We start from the raw sequence: 15,542 nt of genomic DNA, 5'->3' as shown, positions 1-15,542 counted from the left end.
CAACAACAACAACAATAAAATTATCCTCAGGAAAGAGTTCCTCAGAGTCCCTTCCAATTTTACAATTCTATGATCACAGACAAATGGCATGCCATTTCAGTTATTTCAAGTGTACTGTCACCAAATCCTAGAGTGGCCTGTACAGTCCAGTTGACCAGACGAGAGGAAATTATGACCAGAGGGCATCAGAGAACCAAGAGAGGACTTGATATTGGTATAAAAGAGACTGGAGAAAGCTGCTACATTTTTTTAAAAAGCCTTAGGGACCCCTGACCATTAGGTCCAGTCGTGACTGACTCTGGGGTTGCGGCACTCATCTCGCTTTATTGGCCGAGGGAGCCGGTGTACAGGTTCCGGGTCATGTGGCCAGCATGACTAAGCGCTTCTGGCGAACAAGGGCAGCGCATGGAAATGCCGTTTACCTTCCTGCTGGAGCGGTACCTATTTATCTACTTGCACTTTGACATGCTTTCGAACTGCTAGGTTGGCAGAATCAGGGACCGAGCAACGGGAGCTCACCCCATCGCGGGGATTCGGCAAGTCCTAGGCTCTGTGGTTTAACCCACAGCGCCACCTGTGTCCCTCTTAAAAGCCTTTGAATTGATTTAAGGGAAAGGGTTCCTTCCAGAATTTTATTTGACTATCGCATCAAACACTGAACCAGAAAACGTGGGCAAGGGCGGGGGCAGGAACCAGCCTAGGCCACAATTTGTCACAGCATGAGCTCTCTTGAAGGACAATATGACAAGGCTGCCCATCTTACAGTGACAATTCACACACTTAAATATCTTAAGTGTTTTTAAATCCCAGGGCTTTCAGTCAGCAATAATCTAGCCCTCTATAATTTGTATGACATTTGTGGATGGCCTCCCATAATCAGCATCGTAAAAATGAAATGGAACAAAGTACAGCAACAGAATGAGCCAACGTTTATAGTGCTTTCACACTTACTGTACTTCCATACACAATCATGTTTTGACTGCGGCTATAAAACTTTAGCGGTAGGACTTCTGAGCTTACTTGTGGCTTTTTTAAAAAAGACACATTCATTTTCACAGCAGTCTTAAAACGTATGCATGTATGGATGGTTAGATGCATGTCTATGGTTCCACCATGACAAGTGCATGGAGGAACCCTAGATGTCTTAGAGCCAAGCATGTACCACAGCAGCAAAACACTATAATCCTCAGCCAGCCCTTGTTCCTTTTCCTCCTGTTTGTCACTGCTCTCTATTGCTGCCCTCTGACCCACTGCCAATATTCAGATTGCAAGGTCTTTGGGTTCAAGGGCCTGTCCTTATTTTTGCTCTGTAAAGGGTGATGTGAATTGAGGAAGAAGATGCTGACAGCAAACAGACTAGACTTAAGTCATGTTTGCTGGCTTTTTCACAAGAGGCACTTAAACTAGCTCGTAAACATTCTCGTATCTTTATAATGATGAATCATACTGATTTTCATGCATATAATTTTTTTTTAATGTGCTTGTCTACTTAGCAAAACCACACCCAACGCTTCCTAGGATGTAGCCCCAAGCTAGAATATGATCTCAGGTGCTAAGATTCCCTACAGAAATGATAACTGAAGATAGGTAATATAGGTACACCTTTATGATGGAGAAAGATGGGCCCGCTGATATGATCAGGTTAAATATTCAAATATTTTAAAAGGCAGTTCCTTCATTTCATGCAGAATTAACCATGCACACAACTTTAAACACCCACAATGCTATTTTGAGCACTACGTCATGCATGAGTATCAAAAGAATCCCTTAGATGAGACAATACTGAGGTACAAGGAAAGCATTTTGATTACTAAGCAATAATTGCCTTTCATGTTCACCAATACACTTTTTGATGTGTGCAAAGCCAGTGGGTCAAAATTAGTGCTGGTTTTCTTCCACTATTACACACTAAGGATAGAGGATTGGTTATGAAGCATGTAAACATTTCCTTGAGACCCAGCATGGTGAAGAGGTCAGTGTCAGAGCATGACTGTGCACACACTAAACCGTTGAAGCTCATTCAAAGCACCTTCTTTCCTTCAAAGAATTCTGGGCACTGTAGTTTGTTAAGCAATGCTGGGAAATATAATTCTGTGAGAGGAGAACTACCTTGCCCAGAGTTCTTTGAGAGAAAGATTGTGCTCTGAATGTGCTTTAAAGGCATAGTGTCTACACAGCCCAGGAATGGGAAGATGCTGGTTCAAATCACTACCCAGTCATGAAGATGTGAGTGACCTTGAACCAGCGTCCATCACTCAGCCTAACGTGTCTCACAAGGTGGGTGAGAGTTATATAAACTGACATGAATTCCTTCAAAGAAGGCTGCGATATAACAAAGAAATAACAATAAATAATTGTTTATGTTCAGAATACTTTCAATATAATACTTAGCACTCCATCAATATTTCCATCACCAATGAAGAAAAAGACTCCAGTTTCTATTCACTGAATAGTTACACCCCAATAATAGCTCCTTAGGAGGTAAATTAATAAAAATTATGTTTGCACACTCATAATCATATATCTAATTATCACATTTTGAACTGATAATCATGTGATACAATAATTTTGAATATTTTGTTTGAATGTGCCCTCTAGTGGTGAGTTTTAGTTTTTTATCAAGTCTGGCAAATATTATTATTATTATTATTATTATTATTATTATTATTATTATTACCTCCCATCACACAAGAGAAACAAACTAAATACTCAGTGCACAAAATGGCTGAGTTGATTTCATCATACTAAAATGCAATCCATTAATTGAGGCTGACTGCCATACGAAGGATTACAATTAAGTTGACACCTATTGGCTAGTGACTCCGTGACACTTCCTTTGTGGTTTGGCTCACTTGCTTGAGTCACTCAGAATTACCTGCTCTCTGCATGGTGGTCTGGGTTAACTTTATATGAGGCATGCTGTGTGGAAAATAGTACCCTGGAGCAGTGGGGGTTGAACTTAATGGCCCTCTGACCCCAGTTCTCATTAATCAGATTTTAGGAGCTGGTTTTTCAGTGCCAGTTCCAGGTTTTAAGGGCCATTGGACAAGTGGTGCTGAGTGCCCCCCTCCCTGAGTGGCCGACATCCACCATTTTCCAGAGGGAGGAGACCAGGCATGCAAAACTTCCTGAGCCATCTGTTGCTCTCCTCACTGCTTGGCCACTTAGAGATGGCAGGTGAACCTGCAGCAACAAGGAAGAGGAGAAACTGCAAAAGTTGGCTCCAGAGATTAGCAGCAAGTCTATTGTAGGGACGCAGGTGGTGCTGTGAGTTAAACCACAGAGCCTAGGACTTGCCAATCAGAAGATCGGCGGTTCGAATCCCCGTGACGGGGTGAGCTCCCGTTGCTCGGTCCCAGCTCCTGCCCACCTAGCAGTCTGAAAGCACGTCAAAGTGCAAGTAGATAAATAGGTACTGCTCCAGCAGGAAGGTAAACGGCGTTTCCGCGTGCTGCTCTGATTCGCCAGAAGTGGCTTAGTCATGCTGGCCACATGACCCGGAAGCTGTACGTCGGCTCCCTTGGCCAGTAAAGCGAGATGAGTGCCGCAACCCCAGAGTCGGCCACAACTGGACCTAATGGTCAGGGGTCCCTTTAGCTTATTGTGGCTTGGGTGAGCCTTGGCAGGGGCCTGATAATGCCAACCTCTGATATTACCTTTCTTTATAGGTTGCAACATCCACCAGAGTGATTTCTGTCTGAAAATGGAAAGCAGGTAAGATAACATTGGCCTGACAGAGATGGCCAAACAACCAGACGACAACTTCCCATGAGGCATGACATCACTGTGGCACCATTTTCAGGCTGCAACCGTGCCACTCTTATCCTGTATGAATTATGCCAGGGACTGCAGCCCTTGAGATGATGTTGGACTCAACCCAGCCAGCATGGTCAATAGCCAGGGACAGAGGGCCAAAGGATACCAGGCCCTGAATGAGGCCTCGGATGGTCTTGGATTTGGAAGAATATACCTTGCAGAGCAGGGGTGCCAACTTGAATAAAATATTGAGCGGGGAGAGGCAGGTAAGCTCCACCCTTAAAAATCAATCACATAACACAGTGCACAAACATCATTTGAATGATAATACCCATTAACTGGGGGGGGGGCAGGCCCCTCACCTATTTTATTGTTGGCTCCTATAATGCAGAGAGTTTCCGCTGATACAGAAACCTGGCATAACTAAGAGTTTGGAGAGAATATGCGTACAATCAGATAATGGCACATCACGGTTTCCAGCCAAGAGGGAAGCCCATTATAATTATATACTGGTGAAAGCAAAACACACACATTGAAGGAACATAGACATATAGCAAAAGCATCTTATTTCAAGTCCATCTTTTTTTTTAAAAAATCAATTTGGGGGTCGGTCTGAGTCACAGATATTTCTCCCAATCTAAGGCACAGTGTGGTTTGGGTAAGAAAAGCCAATGGAAAAATTACTCATAATCTCCATGTTCCCATTAAAAATGCTGAAGGCAGCCTTGAAAACCAATGGAATGTACATATCATAATAAAAAGTATATATTAAGCCAAATAGTGGGGAAGACTTCCGAAGATATTATTATCCCAAGCCAGTTCTCCAAAGAGGCGAGTGACGAAATTATTTTAGTTGAGCAAGAAAGTTTGCTCAACTCCGTTTGTCTCTCGAATGTGATTTTTTTTGCTAAGACTTTGCCAACGAATTGCAGCTTGAGATATCCAACATTAAGCATTTTTAGGACAACAATTCACCCTCTTGGACGTGAGCCCCACTGACATGAACTGTAATGCTTTATTGATGTGCATTTATTTATCATTCTCTTTAAGTGTAGGCCTCCTTTGGGTATCTTTGAAAGAAAGAAAAAAGGCAGTGTTGTGACACATTAAAGACTAGCAGAGCAATGCAAATCTCCTTGGTGCTGGCCTGGGGGTTAGATTTCTCCCTTACCTATTTATGGTGACTAGAGTCAGTTCACCTTGCCAACAAAGGTCCGTATGGTTAAAGTTATGGTTTTTCCAGTAGTGATGTATGGAAGTGAGAGCTGGACCATAAAGAAGGCTGATCGCCAAAGAATTGATGCTTTTGAATTATGGTGCTGGAGGAGACTCTTGAGAGTCCCATGGACTGCAAGAAGATCAAACCTATCCATTCTGAAGGAAATCAGCCCTGAGTGCTCACTGGAAGGACAGATCCTGAAGCTGAGGCTCCAATACTTTGGCCACCTCATGAGAAGATAAGACTCCCTGGAAAAGACCCTGATGTTGGGAAAGATGGAGGGCACAAGGAGAAGGGGACGACAGAGGATGAGATGGTTGGACAGTGTTCTCGAAGCTACCAGCATGAGTTTGACCAAACTGCGGGAGGCAGTGGAAGACAGGAGTGCCTGGTGTGCTCTGGCCCATGGGGTCACGAAGAGTCGGACACAACTAAACAACAACAACAGAGCCAGTTCAACCACTAGGTGAACTAGGTGGTTACCTTGGATGGCAAAAAATAATAATTGGGTGGCAAAATTTTAAAGGCAGGAAGAATAGCAGCTCCAGCTTCAGAGATCTTGTCAGAGCCAAAGAGGCTGGTGCTGAGGAGGAGGTGTTCAGTGTTCCCCAAGATGGCACCATCCCAAAATGCTCTGGGGCTACAGCTTCCATCAGCCCCAAAGAGCAGAGGCAATGGGTGGGGATCCCTAGGGCTGACAGGAGTTGTGGTCCGAAATCTCTCGAGGGCAAGCCACTTGGAGAACTTGAGAAACTTCTCTGCTAACAGCAACAGACCTCCCGTTGTCAAGGCTTGGAATTGTGATGGGTGGGAAGCAGATTTCCTATTAAATCTTGCACCCCTTTCTTTGCTTTCCCTTCAGTGGAGAAAGTCTGGCACCATTGACTCTTATGAGAGACACATGACAGACTTGCGCTTGTCTATTCAGAAATAACTCCATTATTCCCTTGCCAATGGTCCTTTCCAGATAAAGGATACTTAGAGCTACAGCCTCCCAGAGGGCTAAGTGGAGGGGACAAATCCTGCCTTTTTACTGTTGATGTGAAACGGACAGATCACTAGAGTGATTGCACTGTGAAGCCTCTGGAACTCAGCAAGACTTGCTTTTGTCTGCTTAGGTGACCGCAGCTGATGGTCTCAGCCTGGCCAGCCCAGCAGTTTCTTTGAGGGGGGTTTGTGAGTCACCCCATAGGGAGGGAGACCATCCCTCATGCTGGCTTGCCTGAACCAGGACCAGCTCCAGCTCTTCTCTTCACTTCATTGTGGTGGGATGGGAGAGTTGAATGCACTGCACCCTGAGCTGTTGCCAGTCTGCATCCACTGGAAGTTGCCAGTCTGCATCCACTGCCACTATTACTCCAATGGAAGGTGAGAGGCAGGGCAGCACCGGATTTTGGCATTGCACAGGGAGCCACTGAAAACTGAGACACCAAGGTCCGCCACTAGGGACAGACTCAGCATCTGTCTCGCAGTGCCCCCTGCATGTGGATAACCAGCCTTTCATTGACAACCAACAATACAAACACACTACCCAATGCAGTCACACAGGACCAAATACCAGCACCTTGCACTGACTCCATCCCAAATACTGGGTGGTGCTGTGGTCTAAACCACTGAGCCTCTAGGGCTTCCCAATCAAAAGGTCAGTGGTTTGAATCACCATGACGGGGTGAGCTCCCGTTGCTCTGTCTCAGCTTCTGCCAACCTAGCAGTTTGAAAGCATGCCAGTGCAAGTAGATAAATAGGTACTGCTGTGGCGGGAAGGTAAACGGCATTTCCGTGCGTTCTGGTTTCCGTCACGGTGCTCTGCTGCACCAGTAGCAGTTTAGTCCTGCTGGCCACATGACCCAGAAAGCTGTCTGTGGATAAACACTGGCTCCCTCAGCCTGTAAAGTGAGCTGAGGGCTGCAACCCCATAGTCCCCTTTGACTGGACTTAACTGTCCAGGGGTCCTTTACCTTTACCTTTTTTTACTTCTGTGGGAAAGAGAAACAGGACAAAGTCTGAAGTGGCAGACCAGGGGTGTGTGTGTGTGTGTGTGTGTGTGTGTGTGTGTGTGTGTGTGTGTGTCCTCCCCTTCTCACTTTACTCCATTCCCATGTTCAAGGGGTTGTGGGCAAGGCAGCTAATGAGGCCCAGCCTAATTGTTCTGGAATGAACATAACAATTGTTCCAAACTGAAGAGGGAGATGGTCACTCAAGAGTTCACCCAGGGCACAAAATACCCTTAGAGTGGCCTGGCATCGATAGTGGCATAAGCGTCTGTGTCCCAGAGCCCACTTTCTCAGATGCCTTCTTTGTTATTTCTGCTGTGATGAACTAACAAGGATATCCCTTTTGGATTTTTTAAAAAAACTATACATATAAAAACATCCTCATATTTTCCCAGTCACCATTTGAGCTTGACCAACTCAGCTGTTCATCTCTAGTGAGGGGGAAATTACAAATTACTCTTGGGGAAGCTGGGCTGCAATCCTATGCACACTTATTTGGGAATTAGGAAGTACTCCTAAATCCGCTCCATCTCCTGGTTTCTCATGGCAGCAGCAACAGCAGCAGAAGTGCAGGCAGGATGATTGGACCTAATACCTGCACCAGCTCCAGGCTGGTGCAATGATCAAGCCTCGACAGGCCCTCTCCTTGCCCTTGGAACTCTGTTTTGGGGCTTTCTACTGGTGGGAATATTGCCAGTGGGTCTTCGGCTTGCCTGCATGCTTGGTGTGGGAAGGCAGAGGTTCCACACCCATGGAGTGACCTGGGAGGCCAGTTCAGCCATCAGAGCCAATAAGATGAGACACCTCAGATCAATCCAAACCCCACCTCACCCCCACACAGACTGGCATAAGGGGCGAGTAGGTTAGGTTGCTCTGGAAGTCTACTAAAAACCTGTGACATTTACTTCTGAGCAAACATGCATAAAATCTCACCAAGGAATGCATGAATCAGCCACAGACACACTCACATTGGCACAACTCATACGACTTGAACAGAATTCACAAATCAATTCGTTAAATTGTAAAAATGCAGGCGACAAATGTGGATTTATCACTTCTTCTCCCAGTCTGGTGCAATAATAGAGTACTGGGTGCCTTTGGGCCAGTTACCATCTGCAAGCTCACAGGGTTGTTGTGAGGATCAAATTGGAAGGAGAAGAACCACACACACTGCTGTGAGCTCCTTGAAGGAAATGTGGGGTATTAATGTAATAACTAATTAATAAAACCCAGCATTCAGCCATTATCCAATTTCACAGAGTCTAATTCAGCTGTGTCTCAGAATTACACTCTAAAGTATGTCACTAATTTGTTATTAGTGTGAGCCAAACCCCTTTTATATTTTCCCAGGCCTTTAAATTTGTTTCACGGAGTTAAATCTGTTTTAGCCCACTTCTTATTCTCCACTGTATTGCATTTCATTGCTTTTTAATTTTATTTTAATTTTTTAATTTATTTCAATTTTTTACTTTTTTTTAATTTAACCTATTTATTTTCTGTGCAGTAGGCTGCATGTTTTTTGTTAAAGGGAGCCCGAACTAGTAAGTAATAAATACGTAAAAGCTTGTGTGGCCCACAGATGCAGGAAGAAGCCCAACACTGCCCTAAGCTGCCTTCTTTAGCGTCCCTGCTAATCCTTCCTTGCTGCTAAGGGAACTTTAAAAAGTCTACTCCGGGAAAGCTCGGCGGACTTCCAGAGTTTCTCCCGCAGATGCTCCGGCGGGATCCCGCCCCTTCGAGTCACGCCACATACTTCCCTCTGCCAGCCGTTGGCCGCTCTCCGTGCTGGGGTGGAGACGACCAGCGGAGAGGTGGAATTTCGCCAAAAAGCACTGGATGGGTTTGAAATCTGCTTACTGAACAGAACCGAGGGGATTCGCTCGCCCAATTCATTGTGAATGAACCAGGCGCGCCGGGGCGTCGAGTGGGGGGCGGGGGAGAGAGATGCTTCATTCACTTTTACCTGTCCCGCGTGCCTGAAAGGGTTATAGCAATAGTTGAGAGGGCGGAGGGGATTTTTCTTTGGCTGCTTTCCCGTCTGCCGCGGTGAATCCAGACCTCTCCCCCCTTCTGTCAGTAAGGGATCCCGACTTGTCCTCAGGCGGCCGCGTTTTACGATTGGGCAACAACATTTGGGTGCAAGTTTAATCATCTGAACTGCGGAGCTAGTTTCGGCCGCCGAGGGCTGGGACGTTTATCCAAAGAGGTGAAAGTAGAAGAGAATGAAGCAGTTATTTTTAGCAGCCAGGGTGGGGCTGAGGTACTGTCTTTTTTTCTGCCTGCTGCAGAAAGCCTCTCTCTAGCTTATTTCATCTGATGAAACAAGCCACACGCCTCTCTGCAGCGTTACTGCAGCGATGCGTAAACCGCGCGCTAGGAAGAAAATATTAGTTCAGTACTCAGGGATCTTTTATCCTTTTCCATTTCAATATGACTTCTCATGAGCACAATATTCTAGGCTCCATATTAAAGGACTGCGTGCGTTCATTGGTGCAGTGCTTTTTTCCATAAAAATAATGCTTAGGGGTACTCTTTTTCCTACTCATATTGAAATACTGCTCCTCAATGAGACCAAACTTAGTGTCACAAAATGTTTAGGGGTATGCGTACACCTGCGTCCCCGTCCCCCCCCCCGAAAAAAGCACTGGGTGTATTTGAGGCATAGGAGCCAACTCCATGGGGCTGAGGTCACTCCGACCCTCCAATAAAATATTTGAGGGGGCTGTCCCCTCCCAAAGTTAATAGGCATTGCCGTTCAAAGAGTGTGCATTATGCAGGGCAAGGCTTACCTGCCCCCCCCCCCCAATATTTTATTCAAGTTGACACCCCTGATGTGAAGGATTTCCATGGGATTCGCCCATATGCAAAGGTTTTTAAGGTCACACAGAAATTATCATATACATATACTGCATGCTCCAGACTGTCTACCATTTCTCTATCCAGAATCAACAAAGCAGATTCTAATCCTCACTTCACAGAGCACATAATGACCTTCTAACCAGATCCACACCAAGCATTTATAGCACACCCAACACATGTTTAAAGCACATGGCTTCCCCCAAGGAATCCTGGGAACTGTAGTTTTCCCTTAACAGAGCTACAATTTGCAGTAGCCACAACAAACTGCAGCGCCCAGAATTCTTTGCAAATAGTCATTGGAAGTAAGCCCCAATAAACTCAGTGGAACTTCCTTACAAGTAGATAGAGCAGCCTTCCTGACCTGGTGTCTCCAACCCCCATCAGACCCAGCTGCTGTGGCCAATGGGCAGGGATGGGAGTTGTAGTTCAAACATCTGGAGGCACCAGGATGGAGAAGGTGGAGTTAGGGTACTTAACATAGAGTACTTAACATAACCTGAACTAGATAATACCACTTAATATGCTGATGGGGAACATTTGACCCTCCATTTGTTGATGAACTACAACTCCCCTCATCTTTGCCCATTGAGCATGTTGGTTGAGGCTGATGGGAGTTGGAGTCCAACATCTGGAAGGCCAGTCTTTTAACTGCTTCAACACTTCTGGATTGCCAGGGAAGAGTGGGAGCTGAGTATGAGCTACAAGCCAGGAAGACCTTGGTTCAGGTTTCACCACAGCCATAACCAACAGGCAAGGCATATTTCTCTCATCCTCTATTTGTCACCTGCAATACATCACCTGCAATAACAGTGATGACTAGTGAATTGCCGTTGTGCAGTGTGTGCATGAATGCCTTTTATCCAATTAGGCTAACACACCCAATTATGAACGATAACCTCTCATCTGATGACTGTGATGCATTATATCATAGAGCTGCAAGGACTGCAAGATTGCTGATATAGTCAAACCAAATGCCTGTAGGAAGACTGCAAGCAGGACATGGTTGCAGCAGCACTCTGTCCCCCTGCAGTTCCCAGCAGCTGGTATTCAGAGGCATGGTGTCTGACAGCATGGTGGAGCATAGCCATCGTGGCTAGAATTCTTGTCCTGCATGAATTTGTCCAACCCTTTTTGAAAGCTCCAGTCCTGGCATCAACTTTTAAAGCAGGGATGGAGAACATATGGTCCTCCAGATGTTGGTGGATTGCAGCTTCCACCATCCCTGGCCATGCTTGCTGAGGCTGCCACAACATCTGGAGGGCCATAGGTTCGCCATCCTTCCTTCAAAGCTCAAGACAGCTTGGGGCAGGTTACCTGTAGGATTATCTCTTCCCATGTATACTGGACTCTGAGATCATCTTCCAAGTATCCCTGCTGAATGAAATGGCTACTTGGAAGGCAGACCTTTTGAATTTTGGGTAGCTTAATTGTGGAACATCACATCCTCTTCAGAGATGCCTGTTTAGTGCCTACATTATTATTTTTTCTGTGCCAACCTAAGACCTTTTTATTTCCCCAGGCAATTCCATCTTAAATATTTTAGTACTTTTTAGATCTGTTGCACCAATGCTATTCTCTGTCCCCTGCCCCCTCTCCTGGTTTTAGATTTTATATTTAAGCTGTGTTTCTTGTACATTGTGTTTTTGATTTTTAACATATAGACTGACAGTACATTGAAACTAAATAAATAGCTTACTAGGGTGAGAAAACAGCAACTATATAAATGTAATTGTTGTGGTTAATAAAGGCGAAGTATTTTTGATTAGTCACACCTTTCATGCTCAAAAGCAGAATGGTTGAAAAGTGTAAGAGAAGAACATTTCCCCACCCTTTAAAAACTGGGCAAAAGTGAACATTCTGATCAGCATTGTGATAAATGGGAAAGTAGGTCCAGATCAATTTTGCCTAATAGGGAGCAGTTATTCTGCATTGCTTAATGTGGGAGAGGCACTGCTGTGCTGCTTAAGGGACAGGTTGTTTGTGCATACAAGGGAGACCTTGCCTGCCTGCTCTGCCCAGTCATAGGAGAACATAGGACATGGCAAGCTGCCTTAAAGTGAGCCAGACCCTTGATCTATTGCCCACAGTGACTGCCAGCAGCTCTTTCCAGGGTTTCAGGCAGTGTTCTCTCCCAGTCCTACCTCAAGATGCTGGACATTGAACCAGGGACTAAGCTAAGTATAGACCTTCCCCACAAATTCACAACTCTCCGTTTGCTTTTCTTCCAACCTTTTCCCCACACCAACTCTTCTTACCCAACTGTGAGTCTAGGGATGGTCTCTGTGGACAGGGGGAGAAACACAAGCACAGGCATTGAGGAGAGAGAATGAAAGCCCCTTTCGCGTCAATCACTCCCTCAAGATGCTGCTGGCAGTACCTCCACCAGCTTTTCATGCCACCTTGCGACTCCATGCTGGGGGGAAACTCCAGCTGATGCATTTGAACTGGAGCTGTTCCCACAAATCACGCTCTCTAACCTTGATGCAGCTGCAGCTGAGCTGCCGCGGACTTCCCTTAAACCCATCACTCCTTCATTCCTGATCTCTGCCTTGACTCCCAGCTTTGATCCCCGGCCAGATGGGGAAACTGTGGCCTTCCAAATGCCACCATTCCTGACCACTGGCCATGCTGGTTGGGTCCAACAACACCTGCAGGGCCACAGTTTGCCCACACCTATTCTAAGTATCTGAGAGACCCACTGGGCAGTGCCTGGCACACAGGGAAGCACACAAAGGAATAGTCATCCTGGGTGGCAACCAGAATGTTCAGAGTTTGCTGCTTCCCAACCACCTGCAGGAGCCAAGGATTCCTCATTGCCTGGACACCTCAAATGATACTTGGATTTCGGGATAAGTTTACAAAGTTCGGATCAGGCATTATTTTTTTCTTGAATTGCCTAACAGTATGGTCTAGTGCAGGCATAGGCAAACTCAGCCTTCCAGATGTTTTAGGACTACAATTCCCATCCTCCCTAGCTAACAGGACCAGTGGTGAGGGATGATGGGAGTTGTAGTCCCAAAACATCTGGAGGGCCGAGTTTGCCTATGCCTGGTCTAGTATTTAGAGTGTTGGACTAGGACCTGGGAAAGACCAGGGCTCAAATCCCCTATCCGACCATGGACCTCGCTGGGTGACCCTTGGGCCAGCCACCGTCTCCCAGCCCAACCTACCTCACAAGGTTGTTGTGCGGATTATATGAATCTGCAAGGGGAAAGAACCATGTACGCCACCTTCCAAGAAAAGGTGGGCTATACTGCACATGCAATAAATAAATGTTTCCAGCGCCGTCCTAAAACCCACCGCGCTCCAGCAGGGGGTTAGCTTTGATTGCAGACCTAATTTAATTTACAGTAGTTCTTTCTGGCCACGGGTGCCGTTCACGCGGAGCACGATCACGCCTACATCCAGCCTGCCTGCTGAATCTCCCCTGCCCTTAGGAACCCCTGAACTCTCGCTACGTGGAGGAGGCAATGTGAGCTAGCGCGAGCATAGGCTCCATACTCCCGGCACAAACTCCCAGACAGCCTGCCGGGGATCTCCTCCCGCCGCGGCCGGTTCCACTTCGCCCAATGGCTGCCTCTCTCGTGCGTCATGCGCCCCGGAGACCCAGACGCCCCGGCGAAGCCGCGCGGGACTGGACACCGTCTGGACACCAACTCTTTCCCCGGCTGACTGCGCGGCGCAGGGGCAGGAAACAGGGGAGAGGGTTGGTGGGATGCCATCTTCTCCTATAAAACGGGGAGGGTAATATGAAGGCCAAGAGAAGCCTTCGCGGTCGAAGGCCAGGATGTTTCGTCTGCCCGCTTCTCCGCCTAGCCTGGCTGGGTGTGGGACGAGCAAAACTGGAACAGGAAGAATAAAGGTGCGTTTGTGCATCCGGTAGGTACCGGTAGGTGCCCTCTAAGGCAAGCAAGGGGCACTGAGGGCAAGGAGTCGCAGGACTGCGAGCCGAAGCATGCTTACTTGGGAGGAAACGCCGCTGGAATGACTGGAATTTACTTCCGCGTAAAAATGCAAAGGTGCACTTACGTGAAAGCAACACCAATGAACGCGCGGGGGCTTTATTCTGAGTAAACACGGCCAAGAGCATCTGACATTGCCTGGTTTACAGGAGCCCTCTGGCTAATCTTAAAACATCCTCCTGTCGACATACACATATCACGCATTTATATTTTTTTAAAAAATGTACTGCTATATAATCAAAAATATCAAAGCGATGCGCAATATCTATATTTAATAAAAGCACGCGTATATTATGTAAGTAGATGTATATATATATTAACTATCCGTCTATATCTATACATATACATATACATATACATATACGATAGCTCCCCCACCCCCACCCTGAAATTGTGGACGATTTCAGATTATGTATAGATAAGGCCCCTGACCCTCTAAATACGGTGAATCAAGAGTTAAACCGGACCGGCTGTTTACAAACCCGAATTTCTCCGACTACGATGATGGGTTTGTAAGAGGCTGGATGGAGTTGAAAGGCTATTTCTTTCAGCGTAGATTGGAGAGAGCGAATTTCTTCCAAGGAGAAATGTGAAGCGGGGGGAGGAATATCGCTGCTGGCTCTCGCACAGCCCCCGCCATTAATCATCCCTTTACTAGAGTCACCATTCCCAGTCACAAAAAAGGGGCATGTCAGATGTTAGGTGGCGGTTCACCCTGACTTCCCCAAACCCCGGGAATGCCCTGTTTCCTATTTTCTCCCTCGAACATCACCATCTCCAGAAGTTCGGAAGCGGGTCCTGTTGGGATGTCCCGTGGAAACCAATGGCGCTTTTTGACAGCCCCTGTCCCGGCGGAATTCAGTTCCGCCGGTTGCAAGGGGACTTCGCTCCCTCGGGAAACGCTGCGCCCAAAGGAAGGTAGCCCGGAGAACAAGCAGGGAAGCGGCAACAGGAGCGAGCGAGCAGCTGGCCGCGCTCTGTCCCAGCGAAGCTTGCGCGAGAGATTCCTCAGCCGCGAGCGGCACAATCGAGGCCAGGGATAGAGAAGCGGAGGAAAGAGAAAGAAAAGAGTTTCAAACACCCCATTTAAAAATAAAAATAAAAAAAATGCAAGGACTCTACCTTGATCCACAGACCTCATGATGTGATGGTAGTGCACCAGCCGGCACGCCGTTTCTCTCTGCATTTGGATGGTTGTAAAGCTATTCTATGCAGAGAGAGAGAGAAAGAAGCAAAGATATATATATATATTTATATTTATGGATGTAGGTGCTCTTCTCTAGACCATAGGCGCGCAGCGGGCAGCCCTGCTGCTGCAGCTGGCCGGCCGCTTTCGCGTGGAGGGTCCGCGCGTGGGTCCTGGGAGCGCGCGGAGGGCGCTTCTTCTGCGTGCCCCGAGAGGAGGGTAAGTCGAGAGGGAAAGGCCACTTCCTTCCCTGCGCCGAGTGTTTATAGTCGTTGAATGCTGTAAAATAACGGGATTCCCTCACTGTTTCCTCCTGTTTATGCCCAGCGCCATGGAAACCCTTGGAGCGGCTCCATCTCCTAAACGGAGGGCTTTCCTGCAAACTTCCACACTCAGGAATCCATGACGTCTCCCTGTGCCGGAGCCAAAAGGCGGCCCTGTGGCTTTCCTCTCTTTCGCTCGCTCTCTCTCTCTCTCTGCACAAGCGCCCGATTGTTGAGCGGAGAGAAGAGGGGGGAAAGAAGAGGGGGGAAAGAGGGCGCACGAAGGGAGAGAGAGAAGATGAT

General features: G+C 47.0%; 1 protein-coding gene across 3 annotated transcripts in view; it reads right to left on the bottom strand.

Moving 5' to 3' along the window:
* Positions 1–15,211, bottom strand: part of NFATC2 (nuclear factor of activated T cells 2) — a gene marked incomplete at its 3' end in the record, with an annotated part of 139,613 nt that extends 124,402 nt beyond the window's left edge. The window contains exon 1 of one of the 3 annotated variants that reach the window (XM_083446829.1): positions 14,913–15,211. In XM_083446829.1, the coding sequence (XP_083302955.1) occupies positions 14,913–14,976 (64 nt within the window). In that variant the 5' untranslated portion in view covers positions 14,977–15,211. The remainder of the gene's footprint in view (positions 1–14,912) is intronic. The other 2 variants (XM_083446830.1, XM_083446832.1) reach the window with 2 other exon arrangements.
* Positions 15,212–15,542: the final 331 nt, after the last annotated feature.

The sequence above is a fragment of the Podarcis tiliguerta genome (genome assembly GCF_965153285.1).
Source record: "Podarcis tiliguerta genome assembly, chromosome: 6".
In the NCBI taxonomy this organism is placed as follows: domain Eukaryota; kingdom Metazoa; phylum Chordata; class Lepidosauria; order Squamata; family Lacertidae; genus Podarcis; species Podarcis tiliguerta.
Note: the sequence above shows the minus strand (reverse complement) of the source record. Positions and strands in the feature narration are given on the sequence as shown.